The following is a 21,995-nucleotide window of genomic DNA, read 5'->3' as shown; positions in this document are numbered from 1 at the left end:
AGGGCCACTTCTGCAGCATATGGAGATTCCCAGGCTAGGGGTCCAATCCGAGCTGTAGCCACCGGCCTACACCAGAGCCACAGCAACACGGGATCCGAGCCTCGACTGCGACCTACACCACAGCTCACGGTAATGCCGGATCCTTAATCCACTGAGCCAGGCCAGGGACCGAACCCCCAACCTCATAGTTCTTAGTCGGATTCGTTAACCACTGCACCATGATGGGAACGCCCATGTTTCTGTATTTTAACGTCTCTGCTATATGGTACTACTTGTGCCTTTCAGATTGTTTTATTAGTAACCATATTTAAAAAAACAACCACATGGCTTAGAAATGATACTTGAGAAGATAACAAAATTTGGGTTAGAGACAGCTGACTTTGTTTTGAGGAAACTATTCAACTAGGAAAATACTGGAAAGACAAGCTTGTGATCAACTTAAGTAAGAATAACCTGGAGTTCCCGTCATGGTGCAGTGGTTAACGAATCCGACTAGGAACCATGAGGTTGCGGGTTCGGTCCCTGCCCTTCCTCAGTGGGTTAACGATCCGGCGTTGCCGTGAGCTGTGGTGTAGGTTGCAGACGCGGCTCGGATCCCGCATTGCTGTGGCTCTGGCGTAGGCCGGTGGCTACTGCTCCGATTCAACCCCTAGCCTGGGAACCTCCATATGCCACGGGAGCGGCCCAAGAAATAGCAACAACAACAACAAAAAAAAAAAGACAAAAAAAAAAGAATAACCTTGCTACATATAAATAAGGAGTTCCCTTGTGGCAAGTAGGTTAAGGATCTGGTGGTGTTACTGCAGCGGCTTGGGTTTGGGTTGTGGCACAGATTTGATCCCTGGTCCAGGAACTTCCACATGCCATAGGCATGGCCCAAAAATCATATCAAGATAACCTTTTTTCCATTCTAAGTGTCTAATAGAAATATTTGAAGCTGATATTTAATCATACTTGAATTCGTATTCTAAATTGTTGTGCCCAATAGGTAAGATTGTCTCTTTATAGCCTTGATACTTTTCTTCCCTCTTTTTTTCTTCCTTATTTTCAGCTTTTATTCTGTATCACAATCCTTAGGCTCAACTAGTTTTTGGTCAAGTTTTCTATAAATGAGTCTTTAGGAGGTAATGTTGCTAACAAAGAACAAAACTTAGTTCTTTGACTTAATTTGCATGGTAAGCTTTTGCTCACTGTAGTTAGTAGATTTTAGTTATAGTTACTTGGCTGTAGTTTTCTTTAATGCTATTTTTGTTTAGCTGATGAAGAAAAATGTTCCTGAATGCTAAGCACCTTTTGAAATATATTTATGGGAGAGTAAGACAGTAATTAAAGGAATTACCAAACTTTTGTTGCTTTAAAAGAAGGATAAAATATCTCAGTCTTTCTCAGATTTAATTTGGGGAAAATGCACTCACATACTTGAGGATTTCTAAAATGTTTAATTTGCCTCTTGAAAATGGATCCTTTATGTTTTCAAATAGTAGCAGAAAAGACCAGCAGGACAACAGCTAAATGTGTGCACAGTAAACATAAGGTAATTTTTCCTTATATTGTTGACACTTTTATTTTTGCTTTTTAGGGGTGAACTTGCAGAGTTCCCAGGCTAGGGGTTGTATTGGAGCTGCAGCTGCTGGCCTACGCCACAGCCACACCAGATCTGAGCCACATACACAGCCTACATCACAGCTTGCAGCAACTCTGGATCCTTTAACCCACTGAGCAAGGCCAGGGATCAAACCCACATTATCATGGATACTTAGGTTCTTAACCCACTGCGCCACAACAGGAAGTCCTGTTGACACTTTTTTTTTAAATGGTATTGGCTGCATAACCTAAGTAGCTATTTTAAATAAAACCTAAATGAAAGCAGCAGCAGGAGATACGACTTTTTTTGAGATCCTTTTATTGTTTTAAAGGATTGTTTTAAAATTTTAAACTACAAAACCGATTTCATACATTCTGCCATAAATAAAACAAACAATAAGGCAGGACTCTACATAAGCAAACCAAGAACAGCTGTTTTCAGAAAATGTGATAAAATGCTCTACAATCATAAGCCATCCAGTTTTTAAAATAAAACTGTTGAAAACCCTCAAGTCTTCAAGTGGTACATACAAGACACCCTTGAAGAGGGAACAAAATGTGGTGGTTATTTTGCACTGTTCTCACATTCTTGAAAACCTAATTTTGCTTAGAGCATAGGTCTGTTCCCAGTCCTAAAATTCACATAGGTTGGTTGGTTGGTTTTTCTCAAGAACCATATGACAGAGGCACCAATGACAATACAACTTTGTTTCCAAGAACCTTGTAACAAAGCATTGTCTCTTTGAAACATATGACTTAAGAGGCAAAAGGAATCCTGGATAAAGAGTTTTCCTTCAGAGGCACGTTCTGTGCCTGCTTCACCGAATCCGCTTCTGCTGCCTCGCTCTGTAAATGTCATGAACGGGAGGGACGACAGCCCCCTTCTCCTCATCTTCATCTGAATCCTCGTTGGGCCTTTTGACAGCCTTGGTGAGCACTGCATTACTTTCCACCGGGCCATTGCCTTCCACAGCCAGCTCGGGGGCTCCTCCAGTAATGATCCTCACAGCCTCTTCAACTGCTGTTGAAGCAGAACAAAAAAGGACTATTGGAGGACGTTCAGAAGACTGGGACTGGGTACTACTTTGGGTAGCTTATGCTTAGTATAATAATTTATAGCCTGCTAGGAGCAAAGCATGGGATACTACATAGTTAAAAGAGCTGCTGTTAAATTAATAAAATTATTTTCATAAGCCATATCTGATAGTGCATGTTCACATGAATAGAAAAGATAAGCTTTTAATGACATTTTTCATAGTAGAATTAGAATATGAACAAGCCTCTCTGTGCCAAAGAGGGTTTGAGTCCCTCCTAGGTTTCAGTGTACTTCTGCAAGATGGCCAGGTGGTTCTGGAAACTTCAGTGGCAAAGAACGATAATCTCTCCTGCCTAGGAGACAACAATGTGAATTCCACTCTAAAAAACAATGTGAATTTCCCTCAAAAAATGAGCCTCATCACTTACTATTTGGTATCTTGCATCTTCGGAAAATTTCCATCAATTCATCCACTTGTACAAAAGGACCCTATTTTGATACAAAGAAAATTTAATCCCCAATAATGTGACAAGTTAATAGCTCTACTTTATATTTCCCACGATCCAAGAAAAACAGCACACAATTACTATAATTACCCGTAGAGCAAATATCTATCATGAAAATAGTGAACAAACCTGGAAACAAATAGGAGGAGGGAGAAGTTTCATTAAAACAACTGCTGCAGGTGGTACTGGGAACACTCCACCAGGGACAGGGTGTAAACCTGGAGCTGTAAGAGAAAGTAGGAATCTAGTGTGATCGAAGAATTTCTATACATACAAGAACTAAAATAAGTAATTTGTACATAAATATGGTCTTTATCTTGCTTTGTTCTGGACACTTTAAAATGTGTTTAGTGCTCTTGCATGTTTGACCAAACTCAGGCGGGTGAGACAGTGAAAGCAGTCTCAACCCCATGGCCCTGGGAAGCAGAAAAGTAAACAAGTGACTCTGCGTAAGACAGTCCAGGGGCTGAGCTAGTCAGTTTTTGTCAAAGATCATGCCTCAGCCTCACAAGTCATTTTTTCAGCAATCCCATTAAAATCAGTTCTATAGTAACATATTTAATCATAATGGACTTGTTCCAAAAGAATCCATAGGGGCTACTACCAATTAGTAAGTATAAACAATACAAAATAACATCACCAAAGTAAGTTTCCAGTTGTGCAGATAGTCTGTATGTAGCAGCATTTCTGAAAACTGTCTTAAGTATCACTGCCAAAATGGATTACTGCAGTCTGGATCAATGAGGTGTTTTGGTTTTTTTTCTTCTTTCTTTTTGGCCATGCACACAGCACACAGAAGTTCCTAGGCCTGGGAGTCAACTCACGCACAGGAGTGACCCGAGTCACAGCAGTGACAACACCAAGTCCTTAACCACTAGGCAACCAGGGAACTCCAAGACATTTTGAACTCATCTTGGTTCAAAGACTATAGCCAAACCACTTATCATACATAATGACCCTGGTCTAATAATTAACCTACAATGGAAAGGTCACATTATTTTGCCCCCCACACCTCTGGATTTAAACCAACCAACCAACTGAGATCTCAGTACTGGATCTGAAGTCATGGCTTACGTGCTAAATGTCGTGGCTGAAATGGAATCATCTGCTGAGTGTCTGGTTTAGGGTATTCTGGTTTTCTATCCACTTCATCTTTCAGAACAGGCACTATAGAAGGAGCTACAACTGGGTCTGGAATTATAGCTGCTAGCTTAGCACGGGAGACATCCTGAAAATGCAGAACAGAAGAATCCTAAACCTAAAAAGGGACTTATAGAGTATAACTGTGCAGCTTTACAATCTTGAGGATACGCTGTGAATAACCAGGTTAAAACCACAGAGAGTATGGAGAGAGATAAGTGAGAACGTCCATGATGGTTAAATACTCAACAAGGAAAGCCAAAAAGCTCTAAAGACTTGGCATTTCATAAGCTTACCCCAACCCTCAATAAGAATCATTAGACTAAGTGTCGACAGGTAGGACATTTGTAGGATAGATACAAGTTTTTGTAGGTAAATAGAGACCAGGTATAGGTGGGGTAATTTGGAAGAAAATCTGCAGTCTTATTAGGTATTTTTCTGATCTTTCCCTTCCACTAAAATTGAACATCATCTAGCAGATTCTTTAAGTGAAGATACTGGATTAAGTGAGGTGCTATTTCATAAAAGCAAACATAAAGCTTGTCACTTACACTAATAGGATTTTGCTAATGAAATGAAAAGTTACTCCCAACATACTGTTACAGGGGAGAGGTGTTTGTTGAAGCAGCCACTATTTGTCAGACAATATTTGCCATTTTTTCCCTCTCTGCGGAGGGAAATAGTAACATCTCCATTTTATAGATGAGACGGACACTCAAAGAGGGTCTGCTGTCTCCGAGGTATATGGCTAAAAAGTAGAGGAGCTGAGAGCACAGGCCTCTCTGGCTTCCTTACCCATCCAGTCTTTCTTTTCAGCATTCCAGCAGTGCCTACTAGGGCTGAGAGAGATGTCAAGGGAGCAACATGCTACCTATTAGAGAGGCCTTCTCCCAGGGAGCTTCCTCTGCTACAGGTAACTGGTGTCAGTATGCCTGCCTAGAACCAAAAGAGCCTCTTTGCAACCATCAAGAGACATAAGAGAATTTCATGTTCTCAAAACTTGCTCATATGCAGTTGATGGCATATCTAAATGAGTAGGCCCATTGGGAATTGCCTTTATTTTATTTTTTTTTTTTGGTCCTTTTTCTCTCTCACTTATGTGCACACAGAAGCATAATAATTCCCAAATAAACAAAAGAGTAGAAACAGAAATAAAAGATGGAAAATTCATATTTAAGTAGTTCTACTTAGAAGTAGTAAGATATTTTAATTAACTTCCTTAATTTCCATTTTCATTTTAGCAAAGTCATAGCCTTTCCTACCAATTCCACAAAGGAGCCTTAAAACGTCTTTGGCTTTTCCAGAAGCAGAATCTTTTCATCCCTGAGCAATAACCCATTACTTCAGGATAGGAATACAGGGCTGGCACACTGGCGCTTCCATGAATGAAAAGGCCTAAAGTCCATTTTAATCTGGCTCAGACACCAGACCAGTGAGACCTGAGCTAAAGGAGGGCAGTGAGGAAATGGAGAATGATGGCGAGGAACATCCTAATGCTGGTTGGCTTAAAAGGACTGTTGTGGGGGTGGTTATTATTATTATTATTATTATTATTATTTTGGTCTCTTTTGAACGGCAAACCCCTTCTGGCTCACGTCTCCCGGTACCTCACACCATCACCCGTGTTAGTTATTCTGTACTGCTGCCTTCTGTAAGAAAAAGGGTTTCTCAATAAGAAAAAAGAGCTCTGGTTTGGGACGGGGGGGAAGGACTGTTGTGCATATAGCTTCCTTTTGGATTTCCATCTTGGTCTTTGTTCACATGTCATAGAAAAATCAAGAAACGACTGAACAGTCCTTTTCTTAGCAAGGGCTATTTCTGGGGCTGCATAAACATCAATCTTTCCTCTTGGCCTGAATGAGTTCAGGTACCAGAATCGTTTTCTTATGACTCAGTGGTCCACAGAGGGGTTCCATTCCTAGATAAGCTAATTTCTTAAAGGGCCCCACTGAAGCGGTGCTGAAGATACAAATCCTTCAATGAACTTTATGCATTTAACAAGCTATAATGCTTCTTCATTATATCTACAAAATATGTAGCAGGAATTATATTTGGTTTAAGAGCCCCTGTCAAAACATACTCATCAGTTTTAAGAACTATTAGAAGAAAAAGCTAACCCAAACGACATTCACAGATTTTCTTTTGTTTTTCTTCCCTCCCCCCACTTCCTCCATCTTCCCTCAAGATATAAGAGAGAACTGACAATTTCAGGGAAAGAATGAAAGTTTGTTAACTCTCATTCTGATTCGCACTTTGTTCAGTGCTTCTGATACTAAATATTTCATAAGCCCAAGTACATACCTTATACCCAAGAGCTTTTAGTTCACTTGCAGAGCAAGGATATAAATCCATGAACTTGTATCTGTCTACCAGTAAGGCCGTTTCTTTGCCTTCATACTCTTCTTTGAATGCTGTAAACCGTCTCTTCTCCACTTTGAGTATACTAGCTAGATCACCAATATTACTTTCAAAAGCTAGAAATCGGGCCCAGATTTCTCTGTAAGAAAATAAATATAATCAATTAACTATTCTGGGCTTGGAGCTTATAAAACAGCCCAAGTTCCCTCCCCCCTTTTTAAAAATTATAAAAATCTCTTTATTAAAGATTTCCAAACTATAGAAAAATAAGTAGTATTTGCTTCATCTTGTTTCTCCTTAAGTATTTGAAAGTAAATTATAGTCATATAACCATTCACTCTAAATACTTCCATATTTAAGGCTTTTCTTTTTTTTAGTTTTTACTCTTACTTAGCATACTTTCCTATCCTTTCTGGTCAATAAGAAAGATATTTATCCTAGAGATGGTAAATTCTAGGTAGAAGAACTGAAAAAGGAACCAAGACAGATTTCCAATTTCTTTGGAATTGACGTGGCTGTATTATTTTGTTTAGTGGCATGAATTAAAATGTAGAATACATTCTTGGTGCCGCATATGAATAAAAACACATTTCAAAATTTAACATGACTGCTCTTTTTTTTTTTCCCATTAATATGGATCACTGGGGACCAATCTGAGCCTCACCACTGTTCTAACAGCCAAAAATAAACCTCTTGAGACTCAAATGTCTCTTAAGTACCTTTGTACTTAAGTAATACATTGATTTCCTATTATATACTAGGTGTAGGACTATTGCAAAATCTCTATATTGGTAGACATTATTACTACTCAACAAAAAGTAAAGGTTGGTAAGGTTAAGAAATCTGCCCACGGTATAATTGGCTGAGCTGGAATTTGTTTTTGTTTTTGCTTCTTTTTGTCTTTTCTAAGGCTGCACCTGAGGTACACGGAGGTTCCCAGGCTAGGGGTCAAATCGGAGCTGTAGCCGCCAGCCTACACCACAGCCACAGAAACACGGGATCCGAGCCACATCTGTGACCTACACCACAGCTCACGGCAACACCAGATCCTTAACTCACTGAGTGAGGCCAGGGATTGAACCCTCAACCTCATGGTTCCTAGTCGGATTCGTTCACCACTGCACCACGACAGGAATTCCTGAGCTGGAATTTGAATTCAAGACTCCAAAGTCTTACTACTTTCACTGTACCACTATACCATTGTTCCTGTGTTTGATAAAACTGACAGAGTCAAAAGCATGAACCAAGGACATTATGTGTCAAATTTTCAATACATTAAGAGTCTTTGCTCTCAGGTAAGGAAGTAAAAATTTCAAAACACTAATTTGTTCATATAAATTTCTAGGGATATATAGAAAGATATATTCAAATATTTAATAATCACTTGCTAAGGCATCTCTCAAAATAATCAGTATGGCAAGTTTTTTGTCTTTTTTTTAATGCTGCACCTGTGGCACATGGAGGTTCCCAGGCTAGGAGTCAAATCAGAGCTGTAGCTGCCAGCTATGCCAGACCTGAGTTGCATCTGCGACCTACACCACAGCTCACAGCAATGCCAGATCCTTAACCCACTGAGTGAGGCCAGGGATTGAACCTAAGTCCTCATGGATACTGGTCCAGTTACTGCTGAGCCACAAGAGAAACTCAGTATGCAGGGTTTTTTTAAAACAAATCTTAATAAACAGGTGTGAAAATACTGCACACAGGTATTTGCATATTAAACTTGAAGAGAAAAGGGAAATTTTTCATGAAACTTATACTGAACAAGCAAACATTCATTCCATAGACCACAATTCAAGGATTAAAACTGCCATTAGAACACAACCAACAACTTTTGCAATGGCTTACCCAGACTTCTCAGGAGGAAGACTCCCAGATGTTAAAACTCGTTCAAACAAAACTCGGGTATTATTGTCCTCTAGAATGTTAAAAAATATTTTAAATATTTTTTAAAATTCAGTTTTACAATTAAACAGTGCATTATCTCCTTAAATCCTCACAAAAACCCTATGCAGAAAGGTTAACTATTATCACACCCAATATTTATAGATGAGGAAACTTGAGGTTCAAAAAGATAACGTGAGGAGATCCCTCTGTGGCACACTGGGATCAGCATCACCTCTGCAGTGCCAGGATGCAGGTTCGATCACCACCCCATACAGTGGGTTAAAGATTCTGGTGTTGCCACGACTGTGGCAATAGGTTGCATCTGCGGCTCAGATCTGACCCCTGGCCAAGGAACTCCATGTGCCACAGGATGGCCAAAAAAAAAAAAAAAAAAAAGGATCTGGCTCACTGTTACTGAGTAATAAGAGCCATAAATAAAGGCCAGGTCTCTTCACCTCTAATTCAGCCCTCCTATAGTACAGTGTAGTTGTAATGTCAAATAATTTATAACGTGCTATCTGAATCAGGTTATCTCATTTTTTTAAATAATGAAAATTATATATCTGTTGACATTGTAAGCATCAGATTATTGATGTTTTTAAATATACTGAATGTGAAGAAAGGCGAACTCAAAATTAGGTATTTGACATTCTTTTTTTTTGCAGCATCAGGGCTACTCTATATTTAACTACTTTAAATTCTTTTTGTTTTTTGTTTTTTTTTTTTTGCTTTTTAGCATCACACCTGAGCATATGGAGGTTCCCAGGCTAGGGGTCGAATTGGAGCTACAGCTGCCAGCCACAGCCACGCCAGATCTAAGCTACGTCTGTGACCTATACCACAGCTCATGGCAACGCCAAATCATTAACCCACTGAGAGAGGGCAGGGATTGAACCCGCAACCTCATGGTTCCTAGTCGGATTTGTTTCTGCTGCGCCACAATGGGGACTCCACTATAAATTCTTGTATAGGTACCATATCTAGATTGGTAGATAAATATGTAAATGGAAAAGAAGTGGATTAAAATTTAAGAGTCTCAGGAGGTCCTCTGTAGCTAGAAGTTAGAAAATGACATTTCTTGCTAAGCTTTTAGGGATCTATTAAAATTTAGAAATCCAGTGGTAAATTTACTAACACTCTTTGAACTGTATATCTTAAATGGGTGCACTTACGGTATATAAATTATTACTCAATAAAATTGTTTTTAAAAAATCTAGCAGAGGAGTTCCCGTTGTGGTGCAGTGGTTAACGAATCTGACTAGGAACCATGAGGTTGCAGGTTCGATCCCTGGCCTTGCTCAGTGGGTTAAGGATGCGGTGTTGCCGTGAGCTGTGGTGTAGGTCGCAGACACGGCTCAGATCCTGTGTCGCTGTGGCCCTGGCATAGGCCGGCGGCTACAGCTCCGACTGGACCCCTAGCCTGGGGAACCTCCATATGCCGCGGGAGCGGCCCTAGAAAAGGCAAAAAGACAAAAAAGTTTTGTCTTTTTACTGCCTCTGTGGGTGTTCAGTTTTACTACATCTCATATACGCAAAGTAAAACAAAGAGATTACATGTATCAAAGAAAATGGCACCATATTCATAGCTTTCATCTTTAACATACTGTACTTAAAAAATGCGTAAATCTTGCATTTTATTCTTTTAGCTTTATTCCAAACTTGGCTTCCAACACTTTTTGCCATTCCACATAACTTTCCACTGTTTATTATGTGCTGTGTTCTCTGCTTGGAATAATGCATTTCCCTGTATCTTTACCTGCATAACTATTGCTTATCCTTCAAGACCCATCTCATGTTCCCTGCTCTCACTCTCTAGAACAACACTGTCCAATAATTGAAATTTTCTGCTGGCCACATTTAAAAGAATAAAAACAGGAGTTCCCGTTGTGGCGCAGTGGTTAACGAATCCGACTAGGAACCATGAGGTTGCGGGTTCGGTCCCTGCCCTTGCTCAGTGGGTTAACGATCCGGCGTTGCCGTGAGCTGTGGTGTAGGTTGCAGACGCGGCTCGGATCCCACGTTGCTGTGGCTCTGGCGTAGGCCGGCTGTGTCTCTGGCGTAGGCCGGTGGCTACAGCTCCGATTCAACCCCTAGCCTGGGAACCTCCATATGCCGCAGGAGCGGCCCAAGAAATAGCAACAACAACAAAGACAAAAAAAAAAAAAAAAGAATAAAAACAAGTGAAAATTATTTTTAATGTATTTTACTTACCCCAATGTATCTAAATTATCATTTCAACAGGCAATCAATATTAAAAATTATTGTTTTTTTTTCCTACAAACTCTTTAATATCTGGTTACGTATTTTATGCTTACACTACATCTCATTTTGGCCTACCCATGCTTCAAATGCTCAAAACTTAGTCACCCAGAGGCTACCATAATTGTAAAACACAACTCTAGAACTTAGATTATACTCTCTGCTTTCAAAGTAATTCATTCAGGGCTTTATTATGGAATTTAGCATTTTTTTCATGATTGCTACCATCACCTTAAACAGTTTGCATTTATTGTGTGCTTACCACTTTCCATATTAAGCCAAACACATGCAAAAATTCATTTAATTCTTTCAACAACCCTATATAAGGTACTCTTATTATGACCATTCTGCAGATGAGAAATCTGAAACAAGATTATACACCTAACCCCAGGATCTACGCCACACTTAAGAACCAAATGATGGTGCAATTATGTTTACCCATTTGATTCCTCCAGGAGAATGCTCTGAGGGTAAGAATGGAATTCTATTCACCTTTGTATTTCCAGACCTTACTTATCAAAAGGTAATGAATAAATGATGGATAGATGGGTGGATGGATAACAAAGACACCAATTTTAGAAGACAGTAATGCTGGCATCAGATTTTATCCTCACTTAACATCACATATAACTTTATATTTCCTTCTTAAATCAATTTTTATACCAGATCATCTTAGTCAACCACATTCTGGACTGTGGTTACATGAGATATATGCATATGACTTCTTTAGCTCAACGCCTCGTATCGGGTAGGAACTCAACAAAGGATGGCCATTATTATAATAACAAAATAGAAAAATAAAGAAGCTCATAAACATAATATTTCTGAAATTTCTTCCCCAGTAGCCTCGAAACATTTTACTTTGCTACTTGAGCATCTTTGAGTTTTGGTAGCTAGAGATTTGTGGCTTTATCCAACTACTGTTGGGACTTTGATGCTGAATTAAAGACCAGTTTTCAGAGTGAAAAGGCATCAACTTTTTTTACTCAATAAGTATAAATTCATAGTTGGCCCACAGATATTTCTTGAGTGCCTATCAAGTGCCTGGTTCTAGTGTAATGACAGAATTATAAAACATGTGAGAAGGAAAAAAGCCCAGCAACAATTACAGAGAATGACATTGATGGTTTAATACTGAGTAACCATTACAGATGAGGATCTACTTACCATTGAGATGAGAAAGATAGTCAATATAGGCCAGGACATACTCTGGAATGTCTCCATATTTCTTTAAGCCCAGCTCAAAAATCTTAAAGGCAACAGACTTGTCCTAGAAATAAAGAAAGTACTGATTTCCCTCAAACAAGATTCTCAAAGAATTAAAACTACAATGCCTAAATATGACAAAATACATTAAGAATTAAAATGGAGATTAAAATCATGTTAAATAAAAATTTCAGAGCTAAAAACTATTCAAGGGGATTTAGATTCAGAAATGTGGAGTTTAAAAAGGTATCTCTTAGCAGCCAGTGGGGATATGAATGATGCTCCATGTAATAATTTTACACAGATACACTAGGCCTCCTTTATGATATGGAGCAATTAAAGATTAACGACAGGGAGTTCCCATCGTGGCTCAGCAGTAACAAGCCTGAGGAGTATCCGTGAGGACAGAGGTTCAATCCCTGGCCTCAGTGGGTTAAGGGTCCGGCATTACCATGAGCTGTGGCTATGGCTGTGGCTCCAACTTGACCCCTAGCCTGAGAACTTCCATATGCTGCAGTTGTGGTGCTAAAAGAATAACAAAAAAACTAAAAAGATTAATGATGGAAAATAGTAACAGTTGCCTGCCTTTCTTTTAATTAGTGTATCTCAAATGCAGGAAATTATTTCACCTTTATATTTTCAGCACCTACCTTACTACAATAATACTCCATGAGTGCTGCAGTAACATAGACATGGTGGCGGGTTCTGGTATCTTCTCTTGCTTTTTTAAATATCATTCTTCCAGATTTGATACCTTCTGCTCTTCTTGCAAATTTCATATATTGGATATATACCTATGCAAAAAAGTATGTTTTCTACACATTAGGCAGAATGTGATCCTGTAGCATCCAGTTTAGGCTCACTTTATTCTATACTAACATGTTTGCTATATAAGAAAGCAATCGTGATTACCCAAGAAATCAAAAAGTAAGATTACAGATAGTGCACCATTTAAATCCACAAGCAAAATTTTTCTAGTACTGAAGATTTATACAAATTAATTTTTTAAATTGAGATATAATTCCCATAGCACAAAATTCACCCTTTAAATGTATAATTCAATGGTTTTTAGTATATTCACAAGGTTTTGCAATCATCATTAATGATCTAATTCCAGAACATGCATATTAAATCTTAAGGAAGGAATAAAAGTGAAAATATGAGAAAACACTCCACTAAGGAAAGCCAACACCCAGAAAATTCAAGGTTTGATCTAATACAAGTATGTTTAACAGTATATATTTAATTCTTTCTTTCTTTCTTTTTCTCTCTCTCCCTCCTTCCTTCCTTCCTTCCTTCCTTCCTTCCTTCCTTCCCTCCCTCCCTCTTTCTTTTCCCTCCTCATTTTTGGCTGCACTCATGGCATATACAAGTTCTTGGGCCAGGTATCAAATCCAAACCGTATCTGCAACCCACGCCACTGTGGCAGCAACGCCTTATCCCCAACCCACTGGACCAGCAGGAACTCCTTTCTTGATTTACTATAGTATCTAAAGACCACGTTAGGAGTTCCCGTTGTGCGGCAGCGGAGATGAATCTGACTTAGTGTCCATGAGGATACGGATTCAATCCCTGGCCTTCGCTTGGTGGGTTAAGGATCCGGCACTGCTGTGAGCTGTGGTGTAGGTCACAGACTCGGCTCGGATCCTGGGGTGTGTTGCTGTGGCTGTGGCGTAGGCCAGCATCTATAGCTTGGATTAGACCCCCAGCTTGGGAATTTCCATATGCTATGCGTGTGGCCCTAAAAAGCAGGAAAGAAAAAGAAATATATATATAACTTTATCAATAAACTGTTTATGAGCCATTTTATACTTAGCAGCTACCAAGTACCCAACACATGATGAGTATGCAATACCTGTTCAATGAACAAATATCTCTGGACTATAGGCAGGATGACTATGAGCAGGGTCCTAAAATGCCCAGTTTTGATGATGTCAAACTATGTTGCCTAGTTTTGACAGATGGATAGGCTGGCTAATGAGATAGGAGTTCCTTGAGGAAAGGAATTTTATTTTATTTGTCATATAATGCTAGAATCTAGCACAGTGCATAGCACAGATCAGTTTCAATTTTAAAATGAGGACTAAATGCAAATAATTAGAGCAATGGAATCCCAAGATAAACAAAAACGGAGTACAGCTGTAGCTGACTTGAGGCAGAAGGGTCTAGGGCCCCAACACACTGGCCTGTTCCCTTCCTCTCCCATTGAAAGGGCTCCACTGCACTTCTGCAGTAACTCAGGTGACTCCCTGTCCAATTGCTTCTAAGAATATCGGTTTCCCCTGCCTCCATTTATCTAAAAAGAAATATTTGTTAAACAACAATTATGTGGTATTCAAACCATGCTCACATGGAAGGTGTTACAGAAAGCCCCACTGTGGCTGTTTCATACTGCTGCACTTAAACCAAAAAAAGCAGAAAACAGATCACTTTTTGCCAGGACTTGGGAGACAGGGAAGGTTTGACTACAAAGGGGTCACATGAGGGAATTTTTGTAGGATGACTGAAGTGTTTTGTGTCTTAATTGTGAAGGTGGTCCCATGACTCATGTTCATGAGAACTCCCTATACAACAAAAACAGTGAATTTTATGTAAATAAAAAAACTTTATATTAAAGTAGACAACAAAAGTGAGAAAGAGATTTGTAGTTACTCACCAAGGTGGGGTCAATATCCTCAATTGCCAGAAGTCTATTATATATACTGTGAACTTTCTCATACTTCATGCGACTCTAAGGTGATAGAGAAGAAGTGGATGTAAACATATACTCATAAACATTTGAGCTCTGAGGAATCCAGAGGCTGTACCCACAGTGGCACCTGCTATGAGCATAAATATATAATGGGCTAAGGACTAGTAACTATTCATTTTGCATTGTCTGTCTTCCAAAAGTAATATGTCTGGCAAAGAAGCAGTCAGAAAAAAAAATTCACGGCTGCAGTAAAAACATTTAATTACAAGAAAGTTCTAAATATTTTAACTCACCTCTTCATAATCTGCATATGCAAAATAAAGAAGCATATTCTTCTTTAATAAAGTGCTTATGGCTCTTTCATATATATTAGCAGCTTCATCGCTAAATAATTTGGCATTATTCATATCCTAGGATAAAAAAAGAAAGCCCACTTACAAAATTTTAATATAACTGAAAGAATAAAACACACACTCCTATGTATGTACCTATGGACACATACGTATTTCTGAATTCTTAAAAAACTCCAAAGATTTCGGGAGTTCCCATCGTGGCACAGCAGAAAGGAATCCGACTAGGAACCATGAGGTTGTGGTTTGATCCCTGGCCTTGCTCAGTGGATTAAGGATCTGGTGTTGCCGTGAGCTGTGGTGTAGGTCACAGACGCGGCTCCAATCTGGCGTTGCTATGGCTTGGGCGTAGGCCAGCGGCAACAGCTCCGATTAGACCCCTAGCCTGGAACCTCCATATGCTGCAAGTGCGGCCCTAAAAAGACCAAAAAAAAAAAAAAAAAAATCCAAAGATTTCTTGTTTTATTTTATATTTTATTTCATTAGGGCCGCACCTGTGGCATATGGAAATTCCTAGGCTAGGGGTTAAATCGGAGCTGCTGGCCTATGCCACAACCACAGGAACATTGGATCTTTAACCCAGTGAGTGAGGCTAGGGATTGAACCCACATCCTCAAGGATACTACTCAGTTCTCAACCTGCTGAGACACAATAGAAACTCCTCTTCTTCCATTATTTTAACATAAAGAAGAATCATACGGTATTCTATGTGATTCATCACTTTAATACATTAAAAAAGAAACACTATGTTTTTGGCTGCAGTTGCAGCATGTGGAAGTTCCCTGGGCCAGGGATCGAACCTGCACCACTGTGGTAATGAGCCACAGCAGTGACAATGCCGGATCTTTAACCTGCTGAGCCACAAGGGAACTGCAAAGAGCCACTATCCTTTAATTCTGACTAAGACAGTCTTATCATATAAAGAGCATCACCAAGAATCATAGTGACATAAGATTAAAATTTTCAACACTTACACTTTATTACCAAAATTCAGTGTTATACTTTCAGCCAATTATTGCTATACCAAAACAATAAAAAGACCCAAAGGGGAAAACAAGTGAATACTCACCCCCTTCTCTGCTAACAGTTTACTTGACTGCTCAAGATACTGGGCAGCTTCATACCAAATATCAGGGTGATGGCCCAGCACAAGGAGGCACTGTTCATAAGCAAACATAACTAGGGGAAGACATCATAACATTCAATTAGAATAAACAATTATTTCTAAAACTATCAATACGAGCACCACAACTACAACCTTTTTTTTTTTTTTTGGCCATGCTTGCAGCATGTGGAAGTTCCTGGGCCAAGGATTGAACCTGCCTCACAGCAGTGACTCAAGACACTACAGTGACAATGGTGGATCCTTAACCCACTGTACTGCAGGGGAGCTCCACAACTAAAATTTTTAGGCTAAGACATGGCCCTCAATAATAATAATAATTAGAAATAAAAAGCTTTAGTGATTCCAAGCATTATCATCTACCCAAACCCCATCCATCCATTACTTATTAAATTAATATTTATTGAACACAACTATATGCTAAGGAATGGGATAGACATTGTGAATACAACAGTAAATAAGACTTCCTATACTCAAGAAGTCACAGTATGTTGGGCAGACTGATATTAAGAAAGTAGTTATGAAAAGTAATAAATATGATGATGAAGAAAGTACAGGGTATTCTTAAAACTTATAGCAGTAGGACTTAGTTTAGGGACTCAAGAAAGGCTTCACTAAGGAACTGACATCTAAGCAAAATCTGAAGAAGGGATAGAATCTGGTCAGATGAGAGAGTAAATAGAGGCAGGAAGGACAGGAGTAGATACAAAAATGATGTCAGCAAAGAAAATGGTATTTGCAAAGGCCTCCAGGTAAGAGAGAACAAGGCAAGACTGAGAAATTTTTTAAAGTTCCAAATTCTAGTTCTGACAGTGGCAGAATAGTCTGTATCAAACTAACTCTCCTGAAAATAAAAATCATAAACTGAAAAACACAAAAGGCAATTATTTAAAGGCACCAGAGAATGACCAAAAGAAAAAGAAACTGGAAAGGAATGAGCCCGTAAAAAATAAGAATCACACTAGGTGAGATCCACATTTAAGATGGCTTTTCTTCTCAAGTGCACAGCTGTGTGTGTATATTCTGGAATAGCTAGAACTCAAGTTAAATGCTTAAGTCATATTGGTTTGGCTTAAGTAACAGGTAGTTCTGGGTTACAAGGGCAGCTGCGAATTAAGGGAGGAAAACACCAAAAGAAAGCCACAGAGGGTGGAGCCTGAAAATCTGGACATAAATGCCCATAAATCTTTAACTGACTCTAAGATAGACATACACAGGAAAGATTACCAAAGAACCCAAGCAGAAAGCAAAGCCAAAGGAGCTGAATAGATATCTCACCCGCCACTCACCGTAATAGAGACCAAGTTTGGAACCTGAGTCCCATCAAGTTAAGAGGGTTTGAACGCCATGAACTTTCCATCATGTCTTGGGAGTAATGACTATATATCCCAGGACTAAGAGTTTTATCATGAGATAAAGGCCACTAACACAGATTCACCGTAACAATGTAAACTCAAGCCTCCACAAGGTCCAGGTGATTTGCCAGTAATTTAACTCCCTGCTAAAATAAAACTCAATATTCTTTGGAGGATAACAGAATCCAGTTTTTACTATGTATCATTAACATATCTGTATAATGTGCAAAAATTCAAAAAAAAATTTAAATGTCTAGGCTTGTGACAATACAAAAAAATGGGATCCACAATCAAGAGGAAAAGAAACCAACACCATAATGGCCCAGATGTTGAAGTTTAACAGGTGAGGATTTTATGTTGTTATATATATATGTTCAAGGATGTAAAGAAAAAGATGGTAATGACCATGGAATCTCAACAGGAAAAGAAAAACTATAAAAAGAAACTATAGAAAGTACAGAAATTCCTAGAATAAAAATATATAGAACTTTTTAAAAAGTAAAATATTTGCAATGAAGAATTCATTAGATGGCCTCACCTGCATATTGGATATGATAAAACAAAGGTCAGTGAGCATGGAAACAGATCTATAGAAATTACTGACTCTGAAGAATATGAGAAAAAATGACTGGGGGTTAAAAAAACCGCCTCAGTAACCTATAGGTTAATATCAAGCGGCCTAATATACATACAGTTGGGGTCCCAGGAGGGTTAATCTTGTTACCTCTTTTAGTTATAAGGGTCTGATCTTCTGTACGAAGAGGGTTGCTCTTTTCCCATTGTATGTATTTCTTCCACATATCCACCTGCTGAGCTTCTTGAGGGGTATTCTGAGGAGGTACTGAAGGAGCATTTCGATCCAAACCTTTCATTACTGTCTCATACTCCTAGACAATAAGCATTTAGAATTCAGTGGTAGTCCAGGAACAACTAAGATACATGGAATGGAGTTGATCAGTTTGGAATACTTTATTCCAAATGACTATTTTTTCCAAATACTACTTTATTAATATAACCTAAAAGTGAATAGCACAGAGAAAAATAAGAGCTATGTAGATATGTATCTAAGAACAGGTTCCCATGACTAGGTAAACAGAACACCCTGGGCCCCTTCTGCAGGTGATGTAGGAAGTCACTCTCTAGGACAGAGTCATTGACAGATCAACATGACTGATGATCTGGTGGCAGTATTACTACCATCTCTGGAGAAATATGTCTTTTAAAATTTCAATAGTTTGTAGTATTAGGCTATTTTCCCTAATGTCTAAAAGTGTCAATAAATGGAAAGATATGTACACAAGACAAAACTCTGTCTTGACAGTTATGTCTTTAGACCACAGGGTAGTAGAGTATTCAGGTATGTATGAGCAGACAGGGGGCACAGATAACAACTACTTGATCAACTTTAGGCAGAACTTAATCTCAATGACCTCTATCTCTTTTTAAAATAAATACTATCTTCTAAACTTGATTTATTCTATTTGTCCTTTAAAATGTCTGTAAAGAGGTATTTCATTTCAAATATATCATCTGCTCAGACATTGGAATTAACTGTCTTTAGTTAAGATAGCTAATGATTGAAAATATTAAGACTAATACTGGATAGGGAAGGCTCCTGTGTAAGTAACATACTCATAATAAACATTAAAGTAAGTGCCTGATGGAATTCCATACCTTTGCTACACGCCTAGCATTCATGTAATCTCTGCTCCGATCTTCAATCATTTTTTTAGCTAAATGAATATTGATACCCTAAGGAAAAACAAAAGAAAATGTGTATTATTTTTAAATTAAGTATAATTTAACGTTAGCATAATATAGTTAATTTATTCATTTTCTACATTACTTTGAATTGTTTATTTATTTTGTCTTTTTGTCTTTTAGGGCCGCACTGGCAGCATATGGAGGTTCCCAGGCTAGGGGTCAAATTGGAGCTGTAGCCACCAGCCTACACCAGAGCCATAGCACTCGGAATATGAGTCACGTCTGTGACCTACACCACAGGTCACGGCAACACCAGGTCCTTAACCCACTGAGCGAGGCCAGGGATGGAACCCACATCTTCATGGATGCTAGTTGGGTTAGTTAATGTCTGAGCCACTATGGGAACTCCACTATGAATTGTTTAAAAGAGGCTCTTTTTTTGGCTGGTAAAATAGAGGCTCATTCACATTATATGCTTAAAAGATCATGGAAGAGGATCTTAGAAGAAAATATAGGCAAAACATTCTCTGACAAAAACTATATCAAGGTTTTAAGGCAATAGATATAAAAACAAAAATAAATGGGAACTAATCAAACATAAGCTTTTCCACAGCAAAGGAAACCATAAACAAAACAAAAAGACAACCTACAGATTAGGAGAAAATATTTGTAAATGATGTGACCAACAAAGGGCTGAATTTCCAAAATATAAAAACAGGGCAGGAGTTCCCGTCGTGGCTTAGTGGTTAACGAATCCGACTAGGAACCATAAGGTTGCGGGTTCGATCCCTGGCCTTGCTCAGTGGGTCAAAGGATCCAGCATTGCCATGAGCTGTGGTGTAGGTCACAGACGCAGCTCAGATCCCTCGTTGCTGTGGCTGTGGTGTAGGCGGGCAGCTGTAGATCCAATAAGACCCCTAGCCTGGGAACCTCCATATGCCATGGGTGAGGCCCTAAAAGGACAAAAAAATAAAAAAATAAAATGAAAATAAAAACAGGGCCATAGATATAAAAGCAAAAATAAACAAATAGGATCTAATCAAACTTTTTTTATTGGTCTTTTTAGGGCCACACCCAGGGCAAATGGAGGTTCCCAGGCTAGGGGAATGTAGCTGCTGGCCTAATCAAACTTATAAGCTTTTACACAGCAAAGGAAACCATAAACAAAACAAAAAGACAGCCTACAGATTAGAAGAAAATACTTGCAAATGATGCGACCAACAAAGGCTTAATTTCCAAAATATAAAAACAGCTCATACAATTCAATAACAAAAAAAAAAACCCAATCAAAAAATGGGCAGAAGACCTAAATAGACATTTCTCCAAAGAAGACATACAGAGATGGCCAATAGAAACACAAAAAGATGCTCATCATTGCTAATTATTACAGAAATGAAAATTAAAACTACAATGAAGTACTACTTCACACTGGTCAGAATGGCCATCATTAAAAAGTCTATAAATAATAAATGCTATAGAGGGTGTGGAGAAAAAGCAACCCTATTACATTGTTGGTAGGAATGTAAATTAGTGCAGCCACCATGGAAAACAGTACTGAGGTTCCTCAAAAAACTAAATATAGAGTTACCATATGATCCAGCAATCCTACTCCTGGACATATATCTGAACAAAACTATAATTTGAATACATGCACCCCTTTGATAATAGCAGCATTATTTATAATAGCCAAGACATAGAAGCTACATAAAGGTCCTTTGGCAGATAAATGGATAAAGATGTGAGACAGGAGTTCCCTGGTGGCTCAATGGGTTAAAGATCCAGCACTGACACTGCTGTGACTTGGGCTGCTTCTGTGGCACAGGTTTGATCCCTGGCCTGGAAATTTCCACATACCACAGTCATGACCCCCCCAAAAAGAGATGTCATGTATACACAATGGAATATCACTCAGCCATTAAAAAGAATAATGCCATTTGCAGCAACATGGACGAACCTAGAGATTATCATACTAAGTTAGAAAGAGAGAAGTTCCCGTCGTGGCGCAGTGGTTAACGAATCCGACTAGGAACCATGAGGTTGCGGGTTCGGTCCCTGCCCTTGCTCAGTGGGTTGACGATCCGGTGTTGCCGTGAGCTGTGGTGTAGGTTGCAGACGCGGCTCGGATCCCACGTTGCTGTGGCTCTGGCGTAGGCCGGTGGCTACAGCTCCGATTCGACCCCTAGCCTGGGAACCTCCATATGCCGCAGGAGCAGCCCAAGAAATAGCAACAACAACAACAATAACAACAACAACAACAACAAAAGACAAAAGACAAAAAAGAGAGAAAGACAAATACCATATGATATCACTTATATGTGGAATCTAAAATGTGACAAAAATCAACCTATGAAATAAAAACAGACTCATAGATACAGAGGACAGACTTTTGGCAGCCAAAGAGGAAGAGGGGTATGGGAGGGAAGAATTGGGAGTTTTGAATTAGTAGAGGCAATTATATATGGGATGGATAAATAACAAGGTCCTACTGTACAGCACAGGGACCTATATTCAATATCCTGTAATAAGCCATAATAGAAAATAATATGAAAAAATATATATATTATAACTGAGTCACTCTACTGTCTAGCAGAAATCAACTATACTTCAATAAAACTTTTTAAAAAACAGATCACAGAGGATCTGCTATGTTTATGAGCTTGCAGTAAGTTTCCATCTGCCAGGAATTTCTAAAGATAGGAAATGATTTGGAAAGGGTCAATTATTTCATATAAAATTCTATTAATAAAGAATGATGTACAGCTTTATTTGGGTGAATAGCAATAGCTTAGTTCTAA

General features: G+C 38.8%; 1 protein-coding gene across 1 annotated transcript in view; it reads right to left on the bottom strand.

Annotated features, from left to right (window-relative positions):
* Positions 1 to 1,885: 1,885 nt before the first annotated feature.
* Positions 1,886 to 21,995, bottom strand: part of CSTF3 (cleavage stimulation factor subunit 3) — an 81,685-nt gene continuing 61,575 nt past the window's right edge. Inside the window, exons 9-21 of the mRNA XM_047776044.1 lie at positions 19,171 to 19,248; positions 18,221 to 18,383; positions 16,088 to 16,197; positions 14,962 to 15,078; positions 14,633 to 14,707; positions 12,627 to 12,770; positions 11,938 to 12,040; positions 8,473 to 8,542; positions 6,568 to 6,763; positions 4,201 to 4,354; positions 3,256 to 3,350; positions 3,049 to 3,109; positions 1,886 to 2,605 (exon numbers count right to left, since the gene is read on the bottom strand). Coding sequence (XP_047632000.1) covers positions 2,403 to 2,605; positions 3,049 to 3,109; positions 3,256 to 3,350; positions 4,201 to 4,354; positions 6,568 to 6,763; positions 8,473 to 8,542; positions 11,938 to 12,040; positions 12,627 to 12,770; positions 14,633 to 14,707; positions 14,962 to 15,078; positions 16,088 to 16,197; positions 18,221 to 18,383; positions 19,171 to 19,248 — 1,569 coding nt within the window. The 3' untranslated portion in view covers positions 1,886 to 2,402. The remainder of the gene's footprint in view (positions 2,606 to 3,048; positions 3,110 to 3,255; positions 3,351 to 4,200; positions 4,355 to 6,567; positions 6,764 to 8,472; positions 8,543 to 11,937; positions 12,041 to 12,626; positions 12,771 to 14,632; positions 14,708 to 14,961; positions 15,079 to 16,087; positions 16,198 to 18,220; positions 18,384 to 19,170; positions 19,249 to 21,995) is intronic.

The sequence above is a fragment of the Phacochoerus africanus genome, chromosome 4 (genome assembly GCF_016906955.1).
Source record: "Phacochoerus africanus isolate WHEZ1 chromosome 4, ROS_Pafr_v1, whole genome shotgun sequence".
NCBI classification, from domain to species: Eukaryota; Metazoa; Chordata; class Mammalia; order Artiodactyla; family Suidae; genus Phacochoerus; species Phacochoerus africanus.
Note: the sequence above shows the minus strand (reverse complement) of the source record. Positions and strands in the feature narration are given on the sequence as shown.